General features: G+C 39.4%; 1 protein-coding gene across 3 annotated transcripts in view; it reads right to left on the bottom strand.

Moving 5' to 3' along the window:
• The window catches only part of CDH13 (cadherin 13), a 440900-nt gene that overhangs the window by 218286 nt on the left and 200136 nt on the right, over window positions 1-22478 (bottom strand). For all 3 annotated transcript variants that reach the window (XM_063410982.1, XM_063410981.1, XM_063410983.1), the window contains one exon: window positions 6731-6883. In XM_063410982.1, coding sequence (XP_063267052.1) covers window positions 6731-6883 — 153 coding nt within the window. The remainder of the gene's footprint in view (window positions 1-6730; window positions 6884-22478) is intronic.

The following is a 22478-nucleotide window of genomic DNA, read 5'->3' as shown; positions in this document are numbered from 1 at the left end:
TCCAACTCAAGTAGTTTGACTTGCACCAACAAGAAAAAAGAGAATTTCCCATCTTTCCCCTGAACTCCTAAGATTCTTTCCTTTCCTACAGGAAAACACAAATTCTGATGAAAGGACAAAATGTCTTCCTGGATATTGTTGGTGCACCCAGAACTGTGAGGCCTCAGCAAGGTATTTTGAGGGTTATTATAATACAAACAAATAAACTAATCATGCTAGACAGCAAAAAACATCATGATGACTTTTAAATGCTTCAAAATGCAATTAATATATAATAACAAAACTAGCAAAGAAACATCATGATGACTATTAAATGACTTAAAATGCAATTAATATATAATAACAAAAGCGGTTTCATAGACAATTAACATAATAGGACAAAAAAATGTTATTAGTCTCCTTGTGTTTTACTGAACACATCATTATTCTTTCCAGGAGTGTTCTATTAGAAAATAATTAAAAAAAAAAAACCAAACCAACAAAACAACAGGCAAAAAACCTACAAAACTAAACCACCATGCAAAGGAATTTTATGTCATTTGTTACTGTCTCAATAAACTCACATCTTCCCAAAGTTCCTCCTGCTCTGCATTCCTATTCTCTCACTTCTCAATAAGAATATACTCATTTTTCCTGCTGTTTGGAGAGTGTGTTATTTTTAGGATGAAAATCCAAGCCCAGCACCCTGACAGTTATAGGTTATAAACAAAGCTTTGCTGATTTCTCTTTTTTACAAAGTTTCTCTCTATTTCTGCTATAAATGACACGTTGGTGTTGTTGACAGCAGGGACAGCAAAGCCACGCGAGCAGTCAGAGCTCAGAATAAAGCAAATGCCCTCCAACAAAACCAACTGTTGACTTTTGCAGGCTTTCCCCAGAAATAAAATGAGGATGTAACTGCCTTGTGAAAGGAATCACAGCTCCCTGCTGATGGCTCATAACATTAGGAGGTATTGATTTACATACACTATTTATTGAACAGATTATTGCCAGTAAAAATGAACAAGATATGGTAAATTAAAGAGTTCATACAGAATATTTTGTTCCCCCGAGACAAAATACATAACAATGGCATGAATTTTAGCTTCACTTCTTGTCAGGGTTTCTATTTAACCTATAAACCAACTTAGAGAGAGAAATATTTCCAGTAGTGGAAATCCCATTTCCATCCCAGCTGTGCAAGCAATTCTTTAAATCATAGTTTAAAGAAATGTGACTCCACTTAAAATTTATATGCTCAAATATTTGATTTATGCCTACAGCTATGGTGATCACCTTGGCTTTGACCGTGGCAAACAATCAGTGCCAGGAAGTTTCTGCGAATTTAGGATTTTGCCCATATGGATCTCATTGAAGGATCCAGGCCTTTGCTTCAGCTGGGTTTGTCTCTGCCTCCAGGTATTTTTGTTTTGAAGAGTTCTCTCAGAATTTACCCCAAAATGTGAGCACATTAATGAATGTATATGTGTTAATGAATATATATTTAAACTCACCAATGTAAAGGAAAAAGCCATCTATATCCTGCACTCCTCATGTATAACTTGCAACACAAGCTACAGAGATCTTTTTCCCTGTCAGAATTTTCAGCTGTATTTCAGTTGATCTGACTGCACCTCATGTATACAAATAATTCTTTATCTGATTAATAATTATATTTTATACTTCCACAAGAACCCTTTTTTTTACAGTAAAATTTTCTTTCATTTCCCCTTGCTAAATAGTCAGGATTCCTCCCTGGAACTTTGAACTCTGCCATTACTCCATGATTTTTTAATGTAAAAGGTGCAATTTGAAATCACCAGTATCTTAACAGGCTTGCTCTGTGTATTAATGATTCTTTAATTAAATCAAGCACATTATGCTGCAATTTACACCTCTACAAGATAAAACTTCTTGCCATGGAAGACTGAGTCCCTTCTTTTTTGGGATATTAGCAGGAGATGAGTGGGGTCTGACATTCCCCATCAAAACAGGGATCAGTTACACTCCAGACCAATCTGCCAGTGCAGATAACCAGGATTAAAATACATTTTAGACCATTCCTGAAGTTAGAAGCAAACTCGTGATTTTCCTTTTGGAGCAGCAGCAGTTTCTGTGTGCTGTCCATAGATCTGCAGCCAGCATCAGCAGAGATTCAGTATCAGGGGGTGATAAATCATCCTAAAAGGATGTGGCTGCACTAAAATGGACTTACACAGATGACAAACTCCTTCTCCTGCACACTATAAATTGCAGCCATTCACTTCCAGGGTTTTGCTGTAGTAACACTTCCCTTATCTGCAAAAATGCATTAAAGCACTTACAAATCTTTCCCACAAAACGCTCCTCAGCACCTGACCAGGCCAGTTTTCCTCACCATTGTGAAGCATTTCCATTGTTTGTTCCTTATTAAATGGAGAAATTGAGCCCCTTAGGGCTGCAGCCTCACCCTCGGTGTTTGGCTCAGTCTCATGTACCTGAAGAGAGGCAGCTCACAGCAGAGAGCTGTGGATGGGTCTGAAATCTTCACCCTCCCCTCAGCCTGCTTGTTAGCCAACAGACAGAAACAATTCTTCACAGAACTGCACGCTCCCAGTTTGCTTTTCAGTCGTGTTAACATAAGTTTTCTAAATATCTCAGTCTGTCACTACCAGTTGCGAGGCATCCTTTCACAGAAGTGTGATCTGCCATTATAAAAAGAGCTGAGGGCTGATTTCACACCTCTGCTTGTTAGGTATTTTTTTAAAAGCAAATAAAGCTCTTCACTTAAAAAATAATTAAAACTCACTCTTCATTAGCAGTTGAAATTGCCTAGGTAAATTTGGTCACGGCTCTAATTTGCACGCAGTTTTATCAAGCTGCCTCGTTTCATGCTTGCACAGGATCACTTTCTGATTATTTCTCTTCCACACACATTTGTTGCCTTTCAATGATGGCAGCACCCTCTGAAAGCTCAGTCCCAGCACTTTGCTGCTGGTGCTTTAGAGGCTGCAGGGCTGGATTTCACTGCTCCAGGGATTCACGGGAAATGGGCTTCTGCAGCTGGAGGCTTTGTCCTGTACCCAAGGAATGCCTAACCACAAATCCCATACATGAACAGTCATAAAATAATGGAATATTTTTTGCCAATTCTTCTGAACCTGCCTAATTTGGGGTAAAGAACAAAACAGAGTTCTTGGAACTTAGAAACTTTTCATCGTCTTGGCGGTGGCAATCAACCTCTGCAACTCTTCCTGCTTTTTCTTGCATTCTGCCTACAAATACATTATCCAGGTAAATGTGAGGTTTTAAAAATGAGCCCAGGGGTTTTAAATAACAGATTACTTCATAATCACTGGTTTGCAGACTTCTATTTTCACTCTGCCTCTGTCTGACCCTTTGTTTCCCAATTCTTTGGGGTGTTATCAACACTGAGCACAAGTAGCCTTCAGCTTCACTGGAATCCTTTTGCTCTGTTATCACATCTTTTTACAGAAACACTTGATTTTTATTTTTTTTTTGCTCAAGGAAAGAACTAAAAAGTCACTAATATTTCTGCTCTGCTGGAATCAGGAGAGACTATGGGTCTGAAGGGGACTCTGAATTGCATAAATTATGAGCAGGTTTTGGATGGCATGCACCTCACTGATTTGGGCTAGAAAATCCATCTTAAATCTCCCCACCAATCTCCTTCACCTGCACTTTCCAACAGCAAATAAATAAACTATTTACCATTGTCTGAAGTTTTCTTCACCTGCACTTTCCAACAGCAAATAAATAAACTATTTGCCATTGTCTGAAGTTTCTTCACCTGCACTTTCCAACAGCAAATAAATAAACTACTTACCATTGTCTGAAGTTTCTGAGTTAGCCTGATTTATTCAAATCTCGACAGAAAACCAAATATGCTCGAGAGCGTATTTGTACAACGCAGCACCTTTTGCTCCCACTAAAGAGGGGCTCCAGGCTGCCTCTTATCTCAGCAGCCCAGAAGCAATTCCAGGACGTGCCCAGAGCCTGCTGGAGCCCCCCCTTCAGAGCATCATTGAGCAGCTTTGTCAACAAGCTCCAGCCAGCCCCAAAGCCAAACTGTTCCATGTACATCCACCAGTGCACTCTGACCTGCAGAGTTCCTGTCAGGATGCTCTTTAGCAAACTTCCTGAGGGGGAAAAAGGAGTTGCTACACAATATTCTAACAGATTCTAATATCTAATATATATGCTATTCTAATATTCTGTCCTTGCTGGGATTTGGTCATCATCCCTGGATCCTCCTGCTCTTCTTCACAAGCAGTTTTCACTTTAAATTGAAGCTGACTGATAATCCTTGGACTTTAAGAACACAGACCACAAAGTTTCATAAGAAATAAACTCCTAAACCAAGTGGATTAATAAGTTTATTTCAGAGGGTGAGGGTGGGGTCATTAATATGAGCTGCCTTATGCTTCTCTGGGCAGATTGAGTTCCTCTGCTAAAAACCAAATTTTAAACCAATCTGAAAACTCAACTTCCACTCAAATGGGCTCCACTGAAAACACTGGCAGGCCCTGACCCTCAGACAGATGTTTTCAGTCTGTTTTAAAATATTTTCTAACTTTTACTAGAAATAAAATACTTGAAAACAAACTGCAGAAAGAAGAGATTAAAAGCAATGAACAAAGTTGTCTGTGTAGAATTTAATACTCTCTAATTGAATCATATTCTCTTGTTATAAATCCAGAGAAGAACTCCCACAAGTTTTTCAATATTCCTCCAGGAGAAAGAGGGCAGCAAAACCCAGATTTTCAAATGTTCAGTGAAAAAAAATTAACAAATTAAATATTCTTAGTTAATTTAAAACATCCGAGGTGGTAAAACCTGCAAAGTTCTACGAAATACTGTGATCACCAAAACTCTGTTTCGTGCCCTGTTGACATTTTTCAATTCTTAGCCCTTGAGCAGATATGCACTAAGTGCAGGAAATAAATCAGTGCTCAGGCAGAGCATCCCTGGGTGCAGCTGGACTCAAACAGTTTTTATCTTTTCATCCTTCCCCCACTTCTGATTACACACTTGATATTGCATTTTTTCACAATTATCTCTTCTTTACTCATTTGTGGTTTGCTTTGAATTTTCCCTTTCCGAACACTGTGCTGTGTAGGGGGCGGCTCAAACAAAACCAAAAAAACACTTTTTTGAGAGAAATTCAATGCTATTTCTGGTTATTCACCTTACAGTGTACCAAAGAAATCAGGGAGAAAATCTTGTTCTCTTCCTGACACCACGACACATCTTTACTGGAAGATAATGGTCTGGATTTGAGACAGAGTGATCAAGGAGAGGATTCTCCTTCAGAACATTCCAAGCCCATTTTTTGCTGCAGGATGAGGCTGAGCTGCTGAGCAGAGTGCTGGGTCAGAGCTCAGGAGGCACCACAGCCTCTCGGGCTGTACATTCACCTGCATCACGACATTTCTTGTGCATAACTTACACGGCTCCAAAAAGCCTCCTCTGGGGAAATGGGTTTGTCTTAATTTAAGCATGTCTTTTGCCAGATCAGATATGAGAGCCATTCGTGGTTTGCTGCTTTAAGTTGGAAATCTACTATGATTTTCCAGCAGAAAAAATATTCAAGTTTTATACTCAACACGTTAAGGTGGAAAGCCACTGATAAAATAAGGAACAGCTGGCAAATGAAGACAAGGAACAGCGTTAAAAAGAGAAACTGCAATGTTTTTCTTGCAAGAAGGACGTCAGCAACTCCCATAAATCCTGTGCGAGTGCTTAACACACATTTCACTGCAGACCCAGCTACGAAGGAGATGTTCAAGTGTTGAAAACCAGCATATGGTAAATTCTAGCAGGGCTGCTCGAGCAGTAGGACCCATCACCAAACTGGGAAACTCTCCCAGAGGAGGGAGGAGACAGCACTGGAGGCACGAGTGTTGATTATTGACTGCAGGAGATGAAACTGAGGGGTCAGGGATGGCAGCAGGACTGTCCCCTGTGTCCCCCAGGGGACAGGGCACCCTGTGCTCCCTGTGCCAGAGCCTGGGATGGTCCCTGTGGTGGGACACAAGGGGCAGCATTCACCTGCCACTGAGCACCTGGAATTCTGCTGCTCCTCTGGATCAGCACGGCCAGGGACAAGTTATGTGAGCACACTGCCCAGAGCTGGATGGAAAACATGAACTGACAGGTCCTCTGTCTATTTTATGTATTTTGTTACTATTTGGGGCAGTTGTTTTGCAGGGTTCAGAGATCATTTGTAGGGCATTCAATGGAGAGAAACATTTTTAGTGACAAGGAAAAGAATCCTTAGTAAGACCTTTGTGGGTGATGTACATTTCATATGTAATATTTTCATATCATCAGAATCTTCTTTATCTCTGGTAAAGACACCCATTTCTAAAAATGGAGTTCAATAGTACTTTTCATTGACCATCTGACAATAAAAATGTGTAATTCTGTAGTACCATAGCGACAACTTCCCCAAAAGATCTTCCTTTGTCCAAACAAAATTTTCTATTCAGGAATCAAACACATACACAATGTTCAGACAGCATTTCCACTGAAGAGAAATGACAGAAATTCCATGCAGAGAGCAGACGAGTTTCAATTGCATGAAAAACAAACACGTTTACCATTTCCAACGCTTCTCCTTGAAATTTCATAGGACAGTGGCTGCAATTGAGCCTTCAATTTAACTGCAGATCTTTCAGGAGCAAACACACACTCAGAAAATGCACGCTATCAACACGGAGGCAGAGATGTTGTGGCTCTGAGTACTCACCTCGTAATTGGCAATTGCTTCTCGATCAAGGGTCCGGGTCACGGAGACGTCCCCGCTCATCTCATTAATTCTAAAAATTCCTTTTGGGTCTTGATCTACTCCCTTCCCAGAGAGCCGAAACTTCACTCCCTCTGTCCCCTCGCTCCTGATGACCTGCATGGCAGGAAACAAGAGATGGGCCACGTTGTAAAATCTTTTAAACTCATCCTAAAACCACATAAGTCGTTTCAGTCTTTTAACAAATGCTGAGCTATGTTCCCTGCCAATAAAATGTAACTATAAAATATGATTTCAATCATTCACAAGACACTGTGCAATTTTTTGTGTTAAAGCCTGGAAAAGCTATTCATGTTCTTGGCCAGTTCCTGTCTTATCTTTAGTGTCTTCAATTTCACTATTTAAAGTTTCTGTTATTCCACCACTGAATTCACCCTGTGTCTAAAATTTGACGTTTCGTTTAATGCTATTTCTTCTTTTTAGTTAAATTGATAGAACGGCTACAAACTAACAGAAAAAAAAAGGATATTCAATGGATTGCCAAGAAGGACTCTTATTTCACAACAACCCTTACCATACCAGAGAGCCAACACACAATGTTTATTAATCATTATTAAGTCATCACACACTACTTTCAGGTTGGTTTTTTCCCCCAATTCTCTTTCAAACTCTTCCTTTCCCAGGATTTTGAATCAAGGGAAAAATCTCTGTATGACAATATCAGAATATCCTGCCCAGAATACTCCTGAGCCACACAGCTGTAATTAGTCCACTTCCCAAATTTCTATTTATGTATATGCACACACTCATGAGCGTATGGCGACTCCTTGTTACTATCACCTTATTTTCCCATGAGAACAAAATCCCTAAAATTCCAATTTCATGGCAGCCTCACACTGGTGACAGTAACATTTACCAACCTGCAGAGCCACACACTGTCAGTTATAAGCTACACGCTTTGCAAATTCGTATTTGTACACCAGAATCTGAGGGATTATAAATTAATCTTGCCCTTTGAGGCTGGCAATCTTGCCAAGCCATTTCTTCCCTCTGCTGTTCGGCGCTCTTTTGTTTCTAGCAATTTCATATCACTGATTTCCGCAGAAACATTAAGTCAAAAATTTATATTCTGGTCTGAATTACAGCTCAGGAAGAGGAAGGGAGAAAGTGGCTTTAGAAACCTGGACCTTCTCCAATTTTGAGTAATAAATATGCAGGGTGTTTAACAATGTCCCTGAAGAAATAAATGTTTGCTGCCCTATTGCTGTGGGTTGAGCAACGCTGGTTTGCAGATTACTGGGCAGTGAGATTTTGACTGAACTCCATAATCATTATTCCTTTATTTTAACTGAGAAAAAATTGCCAGGAGTTATGAAACAGGAAATCGGCATTTTCAGAGATAAAATTTTGCTTTCCAAACCCTTTGGGGGAGGGAGACATTTCAAAGTAAAAACCTGTTTCACCTCTGTTTTTCTCCCTCCTTCCAACGCTCACAAACGCTACGGTTGAAGTTTCCTTCCTGTGTCTTTTTGAGTAAGCCATGCCAAAACACAGAGGCAGACAACTGCAGGTGACAAAAGGACAAAGCCACTTTCTGGTGCGGTGATGAAACTCGACCTTAATGGCTCCTCCTGAAAGGTCACCTGCTGTTCAGGTCATTTTTTGACCAGTTCCTGGTATTTTTACATCAAGCCTAAAAATACAAGTTTTTCTTAACATAAAGCTATGCTTGAGATTTTGCAACCTCATGGCCATTTCTCACTTTTGTGAGGGATAAGATGAATTGATCCTTTTCTGCTCTGATGTCTGAGACTTATTATGGGGTAAATGCACCTTCCCATATAAGAACAGTGGTTTGAAAGGCCTGACATCAGAGCCAGGCCAGCACAAAAGTCTAACTCAGAGATGTTTATACTACAGTCATTTTCACCAGAGCCACCAAGCATTACCTACCTAAATTTTGTTTATGACAAATTTAAGATGCGGTATAAACACAATGCCCCCGTTGTAACAATCCACAATACGAAAGAAAAACTAATATTGGGCTCTGAAAGGGAATTTGTAAAAAAAACCCAAACAGATATTCATATGGAAATTTTTCTCCACACTAGATAGAAAAGCAAGAATGTAATAATAATGATAATAATAATAATAATAATATCAATAATGTTAGTAGTAGTGGGCATGGGATAGTGGTCCCTGCAAACCCAGCTGGTGGGAAAATTTCCTCCCAACATCAAATCTAGCAAAGATCTTCACCTTGAATGTGCTGGTGACACCCCAGCGTGGTTCCTGAAAGGTCTGTGCTCCTTGGAGCTGCCACATCCCAAATTTCATCCCCACTCCAACTGCAAACCCTTCTTCACCACCAAACGTATGGGAGGAGCAGAGTTAGCAGGGACAGAGCTTTTCTAAGTGACTGCTTGAGCTCACTCAGCTTTTTGAAGGCTTCAGGGAGCAGTCACATCCACAACCCTTTGCAGACCTTTTCCTTTTCTCGATTTACCTGTCCATGCCTCCAGGTCCTGCACACACCTTCAGCCTGATATTGCAACACAGAGCCCAGCACTGGGCTGGGCTTTGGCGATCACACCAAGTCATTTTTAGAAGGTTCGTTAAAAAACGCTTAATTAGCCACAAGAGGGAGCCGCGAACTCCCAGGAATGTCAGGGAGAGCATTACCATCTCCTAATTAAGATACTTATGTAATGGCTGCATAGTTCAAAGAAAGTGCATTTCCCAGTTCACACGGAGCTCAGTACAATGAAAAGTTTAATAAAAATCAGGCTTAATTTGCCATATGGTTTGATGCTTCAGCAAGAGCAAGGAAGAAAACGGGAGGATTGTCTGACATCTCCTCTGGCAAGGCTGAGATTCAGAGCACTGGCATGAACACAGCAAAATTTCCTAGCTCACAGTGCATTTGCAGAACAATGTTTTCCCAATATCCTGGTGGAGATAAAACAAGCCCAGACTATTTCTACCGCAACGTTTACTTTGGGACTTTGCTTTCCCTTTTCTAAAACACATAAATTAAATCCCACAGTCACTGCTACCTGAAGCCCAGGTAGAAACAGGCATTTCCATAATTTTTTTTTGCCACTTCAGGAATTTCTGTGCAGGTTCTAATACTGAAAATGTCTGCAGCATATGGCAGGTGCTGCACATAAAGGCTCTGCACTCTCAGGAGATGGTTGTGAAGGCAGCTCAGGACCCACCACCCACCCACTGGAATATGGATAGGACAGGGATACTTTATGCAGCATCCCAATTCCTACCTATTTCATCCTCCCTTGTTCTTGTGAAAAATATGGGATATTAATTCGTGTTCTTATGGGTTATGACATGTTAGAAATTATAAAAACCACTGTATATATGATATATGGGAATATAGTCTTAAATTTCAGTCTGCCTTGCAATTCACTGAGGCAGGCACCACCCTGGAATTTCCACTTAGAAAGGAGACAAATTATTTACGGGGAAACCTGGCCTTGTCTTTGGCATCAGAAAGGACACGTTAAGTTATCAGTCCTTTCCCCATGGACAACAGAGCCATCAGATCATTATCATCAGCCATGGAACACCATCATCAGAGGGTTGTATCTCCACCATCAGAGCACCATCATCGTCTAACTCTCGGGAGAAAAACTCTTTCTATTCATGAACTTCAGTGTCCATTCAACTACGGGAAACTAGAATTTGACACCTTGCAGCAGAGGAAGAAACTCTTTTCAGTTCAGCTGGAGACGACTATGAATTTGAATAACTAGCATAAAAACAAAAGGACTATGAGGAAATTTTTGCCAGAGGTGGAATAAAGTGTATAAATCTAAGCCCTGAACAAGTTCACAATTTGTGAACTTTGGGGGACTGCAGTGTGGCAGATACTGCGTCCCAGTTCACCCTTGACGATTCCCCGAGTCAATCATCAATGTAACTCCACTGGAGAGGTTTTGCCGAAATTCTGTAATTCAATCCTTTTTGATAAACCAAAAATTATAATTTTAATTGGACTATTGTATTGGCATTTATAACATTCTGATCTCACAGGTCAGAGGGGACCTTCTGTGGGCAGAGGGCTCAGAACAGACACCACAACAGCAGCCCACAACCCCAAGGGCTGTTGGAGGCTGTTCCCTCAGCCAGGACACAAGGACAGCTCTGGATGGACACTCGGACAGCGCTCACCCTCCCTTCTCAAGGGTGCTCCAGAGAATAATTGCCAACAGAAATGATCCGTGCCACAGGCACAGCATCAGTGAGAGGCTCTGTGATCCTGCTCAGCTGAAAGAAAACTCCAAGCACAGAGAGCAGCACGTGGCTGGCGGGAGCTGCTTTCTGCTGAACCGTGCCCAACACGCATTTCCTCAGTGCTGTTTTTCAGCTGACATTGTGTATCCCTCGCAGCTAAACTCATTTCAGCAATGTGATCCCCCTGTTGTTACGGGTTTATCGCGAAAGTAAATCAGACTGTTCTCAAGAGAAGAAGAGAAATAGAAGTACAAAAACCCCACGCTGCCCCGAGAGAGAGAATTCACAGTTCTGCAGCAGCAGCAAATCTGTCCTAAACAGCACCGCCCTCAGTTAGCAGTTTTATTCTTTAAGAAGGGTTTGCCTCGACCCCTCCCATAATTTCTTAGTTCTTGATGCCACCTGCATCATACATGCATCATAACAGTTTTACTTTTTAATTAGAGAACCAATCCCACACCTAGACAGGAATATTCGGTTCATGCCCCAATTCTTTTCATTTCAGATCATTACAGTGAGTTTTTTTGGGTTTTTTTAATTTTACTTTTTTGTAGGGTTTTTGGTTCTGGTGTTTCCTGCTTCCCCTAGCCTCTTAGGAAGCAAATTTATTCATGGAATATTTAAAAGGTGAACTATTTTTTTCCTCTAGCCACTGTGCTCCAAAAGAGCAAAACAATGGTTTAGGCCCATTGTTTAGATATTGTATAAATAAACAGACACTTCCTGTCCTGCCATACTGAAAATTACTCTTTATAGTCAGAGGCTCCATCTGCTCCACACTGACTCAAATACTTTTTCAACCAAAACAAATGCAAAATATTCCCCTTTATTATTCAGAAGCACTAACCAACAGAAACTGCTTCATTACTGTAAGCTAAACATCCAAAACCCGTGGCTAGAAAGGAATTTATGTAGTTTGCTGAGTTTAATAATTTATTATGTAAAAATTAATACCTCTAGCTTCTTTAATGAAATATCAGATAAAGTGGCTGAGCATGGGAGCCAAATTGTGCTTTTTGATGAAGGCAGATATTGGCCAAACCTGGCCTTGGCTTTCTCTCTGGGTAGAACTTTCTCCAGATTCACTCCATGTGCAGGTGACAGGCAAGGAAATCCAGGGCATTCATTCCCATAATGGTAACAGGAATCAGAAAGCTTCTCCAAGTGACTGTGTCCTTTATTGGTGATCATTAGGGATAAACCCAGCACAGGATATTTTTCAGGCACTCCATTTTCTTGTTTACATAATGGGCTATTAACTTCACTCTAATATCAATCAAAGCACATCTGGGCAGGGGCCCTTCCAGGATGTGTTCCAAAACATCCAAAACAAATTAATGGAGAGAAGAATGAACAATATTTGTGAAATTCAAGTAAACAGGAAAACAAAATTTCAGCAAGTAAAGGTGTTCATGGAAAACAACAACACAGGTGGTATCACAGTCCTAAATTTCAAACCATTTCCAGACCAGTTTTCAGTCTCCAGTCTACAGAAGAGGCAAGGTTCTCTCCATGAGCTTTCCTGCAAAGCTGAAACCAGCCAAAAAAGCCCATCCCAAAATCCTGATATCTGTGCTTGCAGCTGGAGGGGCCCTCCAGACACCACAGGCACAGGGTGGGAAGGGAAATGCACAACACACACCCAACTTCTGAGACAGCCAAGGCTGGGGACACAAAGCTGAGGTGAAGAGCTGGGGCTCTGGGGGAAGCAGAGCTGGAAAAATACATTCAGTGCCTCAGACATCCTTTCTGTGCCATCAGCTCCTCACATTTGGCTCGGTGCTGGTGACAGTCCCAATAACAATGCACATCTACAGATCTCCCAAGGAGAAGAGATGTACATAGACAACAGACTGGATTTAACCCAGCAGATAATTCAGTTGTTTTAAACTTTAAGGACTTGTTTTCTCTTTCAGATCCTGGGTGAAACACATTACTACAGAATTTCTGAAGTTTGCACTTTGAGAGAATTATTGCACGATGCTTCTCAATCAAAGAAATTACTTACAACTTTAAATACAAGGTAATTAATCCTTTAACAAAGTTTGGATTCTGTGTTCACTTCTGTAGATTATTTGTTATTTATTCTTATGTATTCATACACATTTTAACCTCAGTGGCACTGGGAAAAACTCAATACAGGAGTAGCAATTACTTATTAGTCACATTCTTTTGCACTTGTTCTCTTAAGACTTTTTTGAACTATGGGAAAAAAAAAAAAAGGAACACGTATTATTACAATAGTGCATCTGTAAACTGAAGTGTTTTAATATCTGTATAAAATTTCTGAAATATTCAGTACTGAGTACACTAATACCTGAACACAAAAACTTTTATATCAACTTTCAGAGAAGGAACATGGGAATTAAAAAAAGCAGGCATTGAAATGAAATGAATTATGAAAATGAAAAAAACATACACTGATATTCTCAAGAGGCTCCTTTTTTTTCAGAGCATTTTAACTCTGAGCTTTGTCGTGCAAAACATTCCAGGAAGTGTCGGATTCAGGAACAAGTTTGGGAGAATTAAAGCACAGGGTTTCAGCATCTTTTTGATGCATTTTTGCAAGACTGATTAGGGGCTGCAAATGGTACCAATGTTCCTCGCCTCGAGGCATTCAGACAAAACTGTGAATGCTCTGCTCAGGCACCACATTGAGGACTTTATGTGCATGAGGGAAATAGAACTTGCACTGCTCAAAATAGGGGGAAACACTGAAGGGTTTTTTTGGACTGGGGCTCTATTTTCTATAAAATGTACTATACCAGCTCTTCTTTTGTTACATCAATGCAAACACAACGTTTTACTAAGCAGAAACAACTGCAAATCTGAAATTTGAAAAGGTTCGTAAATCCCATAGGCAATATTTCAACAAAGAATCTCAATGTATGAAAATGACACAATATATTAAAACCCAGTGAAGTCGTTTCACCACCAGGGCTCCATTTTCCAGATCTTTTTTGGAATAATCAAAACAAATAGGATATTTGATATTCAACCAAAAAATATCTTCTCAGCATAATGGCTTTTTATCATAATTACGCATAAATGTTTACAAAATTCAGATCAACTTTGTGGTGGGATGCACAGGTGTTGGAGTGAAGCAAAATGAATTTATGCATGTGGGAGCCCTGGGCACTGGTGGATCCCTCCAGCCCCAGGTTCATTACTGGAGTTGTACACAGATGCAAGAATTCTCCCTGAAGAACCCTTTCCAGCAGTTGCAGGGGTTTAAATTTGAGGATTTAACCAATATAAATAGCTAACAGTGAGCGTTTGCTGAGGGATCGAAGCAAAGTAATTCAATAAACACATCAAGATGTGCATTAGCTTTTGTAGCAGGTAATTCCTCAGCTTCCTTTTACTCCTAATTTATAAAGAGCAAGAAGATTCATGACAAATAATTTTCCCTTTCCCTGTTCCTAGCAGTCTATTTCCCCAATATATCTGCAGGCTCAGAAATATTTGCACACAGCAGCACCTCCCTCCTGACAGCACAGAATTCACAAACACAGGGAGAGGACTCAGAGGTGCTCCTTGTCACAGGCCAGGCTGCTCTGCCCTTCCAGGACCCATTTCAGTACCTGATTATATTTTATTTTATTTTATTTGCTGCTGAAGTGGCTTGCACACCCTGTCACTTGAAGGAATTGGAGCACCACTCTCTGCTGAGTGACAGCCAGACAGAGCAACTCCAGAGCTGCGGTCTGAGAGGAAAAAACCTCGCTGTGATTGACAATATTAAAAGAAGAACTCAAAAGATCCCCTTAAAAACAAACAAACCGAGGGATTATGGGGATTTACAGAGGAGCTGTACTCAAAGCTTTTCACAGATCTAAAAAGGCAGAAATTAAGAGGTGATATTGCCACATTTGATGATTTGGGATTGCAGCAATTCAGGACTTAGGGCAAAATACACAATGTGTAATCACCACAGGTGTGGAAGAAATGGGGGAAAAGAGGAGAACAGACCCAACTTACAGCACCTCTTCCCAGGTGTTTATTTCACAGCGCTGCTCATTCTCAATAAGATCAAAGTCTTAATTTATTACTGAGGGCCTCTTGTGCAGCGTCCAAAAGCACAAGGCACTGATCCTGCCCTGGGCTGGAGCACCAGGGCAGCACTGAGCTGGAATTATATTATTATTATTATTACTATTATTATTACTATTATTATTACTATTATTATTACTATTATTATTACTATTATTATTATTATTATTATTATTATTATTATTAATAATAATAATCTGCTGAAGAGGTCTGAGAGCTCTGCCCTGGGCTGCCTGGGGAACACAAAAACCCGGCTGCTCCCCCCTGCAGCCGCCTTCACCTCCCCCGGGACTCAGCTACAAATGTTATTTTAGATCCGAGCACCAGCTAAGGAAAGAGGCAAGGTCTGGATTAAGTGGGACCCTCCAGCTGGGCACAGTAATTGGAATTGCAGAATGAGACACTGAAGGTGCAGAGCCCACCTGAGGAACTGAACAGGAGCAGGAATGTGAGAAAATGGGGCTGATGAGAATGATTCACCTAAAACGCTCTTGAAAATTAAGACCCAGTTGAAGCTCAAGAAATTTCTTGGAAGATTTGGACTAATTTTATTTTTGCTTTAGCTAGCAACCTGATGAGTCTTGAATGTGAAAATATTTTGCAATTAAAATGAACTTAGAGGAATAAGTGCCCTATCAAAAGTACTTAATTTTTGTAATTGAAGATATTAAAAAAGAAATATCATGACGAAGGGTACTTTTTTCTAAATTTGGTTCCATTACATGAAGTCTGTCTAATACTTGTGGATACTTTAAGAACCTGCTTAGCACCCAATTCCCACTTGTAGCAAACAACCCACAGATCTAATTATAGATTTTCCTCAGTCACTAGTTCCCTAGGAAACAAATCCATGGCTCATGTCTTGTTCATGGAAGGTCATAGGAGGAAGATAAATATTTTTCTGTGTATAGAAACTTATCTAGAGGCCACAGGTCTGCATCTCAGCAGAAGCTGGTGCTTCTGCCAAGGGCAGATGGCAGCTGTGTTTGACAGTTATCTGGGATATTTAAAATTTTAAACATTTCAGTACGATGAAGCACTGAATACTTCTGTTAGTAACTTTATGCTTTTTTTAAAAAAAAATTAATTAAGATTTTAATTTTGGTTCTCTATACTCGTTTCAATTTTTTATCAGTGCATCCACCTCACTTTGCATCTAAAACGATCAGAGGTCAATTCGAAACAGCTGAGAGTAGCCACAACTCCTTAAAAACTGTAGGCAAAAATGTAACTTAAAACTATGAATGGTAAATATAATTTGTGTTTTCTTCATATTGGCCCTTAAATGATCAAAGTCATCACAAACCTGATCAAAAATTTTACCTACATGCTTGAAAAACCTTTAGTAGCAATTCCACATGTGACTATGTTTGATGATCTGACATGGACTACGTGGCAGAAACCTCTGATAACGTTACTTAAAAGAAAGTTTTAACTGCACCTTAATAAATTTAACTGCTTCTAATTTGAAACAAAAGCAGTCTATAGTGACTAAATGTTAGCATTAAAGTCTTTTTTTTAATCTAAAACCAGACAATTTTAATAATGTTATTTTAATCTACTGTATTAGTAAAAGTCCTAATCATACTAACACTGAAAAGAGATTTAAAAACCAATAAATGAAGTATCCACCAGAGAGATTTCTGCTTGGTTTCAGTAAAGCCAAGTATTCAGTTCATAAAGTGGAATCACTACTTGAGTAGTCAGAAGATGAAGGGTGGCTCTCTGACCCTGGTGTTTTCACTGCAGGTTTTGCCATTTATTCTACGGCAGTTTTATTCCAAATCTTAATTTGAATTTGAGTGGACCTTAGCCCAGGACACAACGTGCTAAACATTCAGTAATTCGAGGGGTTTGGAGAGACCCGAAACACAGAACGTCTGTTCCTTCCCAGGAACTCGACAAAAATACAGGAAGGCTTTGGAGGGAACTTTTAAAACTGCTGATCCATTTCTAAAATCCCAGAAATGGATCAAGGGCAGTCACAGAGTGAGGTAGGTACCATGGGATCAGGGTGGTTCCTGTCCCTGCTGCACACAGATTTATGTATCCACTGTAAACAGGTCTGCCCCTGCTTGAGGCCTTTATAAGGGCTCTCGCCAATAAAATTGTAGACAATAAGAAATTATTCCTGTTTACTCACATCAAGATAACTCCACATACCGAACTCTGGATTTGCAAAACTATTTAATTCAATTTTGCAACAACACCAATTACCCAACCTGAATTTATGCAGAAAATAGCTGCTCTAGGTTAGTGTGATAATTCATGTAAATCTCATAATTTCCTTCCTCAAAAAACTGGAGGCTGAGCCATAAAATTTAAATGCAGAGAGCATCTACATTTTCTGACTCAGCAAGCCAAAAGTTGTCGCTGTTCCAAGTGAGGGTGTCTTTGTTTTAGTCTCGTCTCCCATTGACACAGATATTTGTATCAATATTTCTGCATAAACATTTGCATTTGTTTGCAAAAGTTGGCATTTATACTTAAAGAAACTGTGGAAAAAAAAGGGCAAATTTGGAACAGAAAATACTTTAACTACTCTTTGTCCCCAGTGAGAGCTCAACTGTCCTTAGCGAGTGTTATCTTAAGTAAACCAGTTGCCACTGATTTTCTCTGCTGGCAAAAAAATGTCAACCTGATTTAATCTAACTACTCATTTAGAATAAAAAACTCCACATAAAGCCAAAAATCTCCTACAGAAATAATCTGAAACATTGAGGGGATTACAAGGGTATTGGAAAGAGCTGCACAGCTGCTCGCTTTGAGCTTGAACAGATTATTTTAAGAGTATAAGTAAGATTTACTGGTATCTCTGAGAATAAATAACAAATAATCCACAGAATGTTGAGTGATCAATTACATTGTAGTTAAAGTTTGAAGTAATCTCTTTTAAGAAGCCCGATTTCAGAATTCAGCCTAACCAGTGTCTTGTAGACATCATAAGAAAAAATAACTTCAAGTCAGGCGGCACAAAAATATTCTTCAAAATATTTTCCCAGTTTTCACAGTCCAATGATAAATAAAGAGCTTTTCCTCAACTTTCACTAAGCAACAAATAAAATTACAATGTAATAACATGGAGCAATGATTAGCATCATTGCGCACTTTTGTGAAAAATTCCAACAAAAAAAATTACAGATAGAAATGTAAACTTAGTTAAAGCTTCAGTAAATAGATTCTTAGAAGATTACACATGACAAAATTTGGATGTTTTCACAAATAATTATTAAATATGGGCTTAAAATAGAAATGCTCTTTTAAAATATGAAACAATTCCCAAGTCTAAGATGACCTTTATTGGAAGCTCTAGACTGAAACTATTAATATAACAATCTGTACTGCATTCTTTTTAGAAAATAACTTTCAGAGCTGCCTAAAATGTGGTACTGCTATCATACATATCACCAACAAAATAAACAAATAAAATTTTTAAATGCAGCTTCTAAAAAAAATCCATCTTGGCCATGTATCTCTGTTTCTATCCCATATGAAGCTGTGTTTTTCAATGTTCTGTGAAACCTCGTCCAGCAATGTCTAATTTATGTCTTTTCATAACAAATATACCTTAAAAAACAATATTTCATTACATCTAAGACTGCAGGAAAAAATATTCCATGTTGCAATTCATGAGTATAACAAGAGTATTTTAAGTTTCTATCACCAACTACTAACAATTAAAATATTAACATTCAAGAACCCATATAATATACAAAGAACATAAATTCTGTTCTTGAATTAACTGATTTTTTTTTTTTTTAAGGAAGGAACCAGAGGGTAAATCCACACAAGGTTCTATAATAAAAGGTTTGATTTTGTCCAATGGTGGAGGCCAAGAAAAAATTGTAAGCAATAAAAAGAGTGGATTGGGGGTTTTTTTTAACACTTCATTTCATAAACTTGCGAGTTAATATCAGCCTCTGAATTTATCATTTATCATTACTTAAATCTTAATTACAGTTATTACACAATTAAAACCAAAAAATTTCTGAGCTTTTTAATCCACTTGTGGCTAAATACAAGATATTTTTTCCACCACCTCTAGCAGCTTTATCTTTTCTAACTCTGACAAAATTAGATGCTTTCCAGTTACATACAATTGCTTTGCCATAACACTGTTCAAAGTCAAAAAATACTATTTAAAGCTAATAGTAAGATTTTGTGAAAGTTGGAGCTGTTAAATTACTAAAGTGTTACACACATAGGGTTGGTGGATAATGGCTATGGCGTTCTTTATCTTGCAGAATGTAAATGTAGCTAATAGTGTGGAAAAAAAATCATTCTAATACTTTAGCTGAGATTGAAGGAAATAAAGGATAGGAAAAGACATTCAAGAAGTAAAATTCACACTGAATAAACCAGAGCAAAAAATAAAGAGGGTGATATTTTTATAAAGTATCCCAAATGTTAGAAAGAAATTCCCTCTTTTGTAACAATGAGATTTGGATTTAAATGAGCTGGGGAGTTGAGGAGGTTCTGTTCCATCCACCAGAACAACTTAAGTAATTTAACCTGACTGAAAAAGAAGAGTTTAATGCTGTTTAATGGGAATGAATGTGACACAACCTAGTCCTGCTATTCTAAGGGATGAATTGGATTCCAAGAGAAGAAGTCCCACGGATCTGTGCTCTGGAAGAGGGTCTGGATTCACCCCAGGAGCCATCCTGATGCCACAGCATCCTTGGAGAGGTGTCTGCCTTAATTCAGTGTTCTCAGGCCTTTATCCCATGGTGCTAAACAAACACGTCATGTATCCCATAATGATAGAACTAAACAGGAGCCAAACACAATCACAGGTCTGCAGTGCCATTTTAAACTGGCAAAATGTAAATTCCCAACCAGTCCCTGCTCCTCTTCAGAGTGCAGGGAGAGGCTCCAGCTGGATTGTGCACCAGGACTGGAGCCACGGCTGCTCTGGCCTTGGCTTAGCTCTGGCACAGCACCAGCCTCACCCAGGGCCTGGCATTTCCATCCCTAACAGGGCTCTGACACACTGCTAGAGAAGGGAAGAGAGAAGGAACACCCAAAAACAAAAGAGGATTTCGTTCCATGCTGTTTACGCGTCATGCTAACCACTTCTTAGTGATAGTGGCATTATTAAGTGATAATCTATAATCACCCGTGGCCATATTTGACTTCAATTACATCGGTGTGAGTCCAAAATGCACCTGGTTTCCACAGGCACTGCTTCAGCTCGGCGTTAACAAACAGCTCAATCCATTCTCACCAGTTCCACCGGCTCCAATCATTACTGCACTTCCATTTTTCAGAACAAATGAAAGCATTAACAGCTATTTCTCATGTAATTAATTGCTGTCTCCTTGTATTTAACTGCAGTTATACTATGACTAAAACATCCAAAGATAACAAATATCATATTACATGTACTAGGGAACTTGTTTTGCTACAAATTTATTGTGTATTTTCAGGCAAAAAGGACCAGACTTCTCTAAAATATTAGCAAGTCTGATATGAAAATAGAAATCTATGGAGATCATCCAAATAATATGCTGACACCTATAAAGATGAAGGCACAGGAGTGCACCTGTCCTCACAAAGAATTTAGCAATAAACTTAAAATAATGTCTTTTTCTCTTCTAATTTAGGGAAATGCAGGTAAAACTGCAGCAATAATTAATGAGGCACAAACAACCTTTAGATTAATGAAGCAAGTTCGTTTCCCCAAGATCAGGTATTGTTGTTTAATTTTTACCAGAAGTTAAGGCTGCAGGCATATGATCACAATTCTCAAATAGAAGTAAAAAAATATTTAATGGTATTAGTAACTTTTTTTAAAATGTAAATTAGTCAACAACCCATTGTGGAGGTACAAAAATAATTTAGCAAAGTCTACCAAGTTTATTAATAATTAAAATCACCTTAATATGTATGTTTCTATGGTTACACTTAATGAGTTTAGAATACAGAAAGATCTTAAAACATTCCCAGCTAATATGAAGAGCAGAGACAGCTTTGAAATTGATCTTTAGAAAGAATAGTCAAGTCATTTGGACTGCAAATCATTCATTTCAATTTCAGCCAGAGAAATCAATGGGCAAGAAAACAGATCTCTCATCAATTAGGACTGCTTCTCTACATCTATCACTTTGACCTATCTGGGGAATTTTCGATTGGCAGCACAGTATATCAGCATTAAACTGAACCTACGGAAAAATAAATATTGAAGAAATTTATATTAGAAAATTTAGTGGCTGAATTTAGCCCTTCTGCAGTATCTTGGAGAGGAAGCCTTAAACCACCCAGTTAAAAACCCCAAGTTCAAAGGAGCCCAACCTCCAGGACAGCTCCTGCACTCCAGCTCAGGACAAACAGGGGAGGTGTCAGCCCAGCATCCCAGGGGGAACAGCAGCAAAGAACCAAAATAACTCACAGAATCACAGGGTTGGAAGAGACCTTCAAGATCGAGTCCAACCCAGCCCTGACACCTCAACCAAACCATGGCACCAGTGCCACATCCAGGCTGTATTCACACACACCCAGGGACGGTGACTCTACCACCTCCCTGGGCAGACATTCCAGAAGTTTATTTTTCTTTCAGTGAAAACCTTTTTCCTGATATCCAACCTGTAATCCCCTGGCCCAGCTTGAGGCTGTGTCCTCTTGTTCTGCCTGGAGAAAGAGACCCAACCCCACCTGACACAGCCACACTTCAGGGAGTTGTAGAGAGAGATGAGGTCAGTCCTGATCCTCCTTTTCTCCAGGATAAACACCCCCAGCTCCCTCAGCCCTTCCTCACAGGGCTCGTGTTCCAAGCCCAGTAGCAAACATTATAATATCTCCTTCTACACTACAGGAGAGCTGGAAATGCACAAATTATCAGAAATGCCAGAAGAAGTAACTTTAATTCCATTTTAACTGCAGATTTCACACACCATCTACTGATGAAGGGAAGGAGACACCTAAACTCCCTGATCATCCCTGATGAAGGGAATGAGACACATAAATTCCCATGAAAATATTGGCCTTGGAAACTTAAATCTCACTACTTTCAGAAACAGATCTTTGTTTCTACCATTGCCTACATGCTTTTGAAATGCAGAATTACTCTATAAATAATAAATCAATATTTGAAGACAAATAATGAGTCAGACATTCCTCACCCCTTCTCTCTGCTTTCCAGATGCATTTGAATGATAGAAATTGTATTTAGAAGAAGAAGAACTTAAACTAGACATGGTTTGTGGAATTACAGACCTGCAGAGTAACTGTGTGTGCAGCCACCCTGAAATGTTTCTGCAGTGTGTTTTCTTTATGAGGAGCAGCACAAATAATTCAAATTCAAATAATTCAAAGATGAAGCACAAATCACACAGGAATGGCTGGGGGTCGCTGCTGGGTACATCTGCCCTGGATTGTCCCTTCAGTGATCGATGTCATCCTGAGGCAGCACCAGAAACGGGCACAACAGCAAGGACACCTCTTTTTT

This window comes from Prinia subflava, chromosome 13, assembly GCF_021018805.1.
Source record: "Prinia subflava isolate CZ2003 ecotype Zambia chromosome 13, Cam_Psub_1.2, whole genome shotgun sequence".
NCBI lineage: Eukaryota > Metazoa > Chordata > Aves > Passeriformes > Cisticolidae > Prinia > Prinia subflava.
This window is presented reverse-complemented; position numbering and strand designations above follow the sequence as displayed.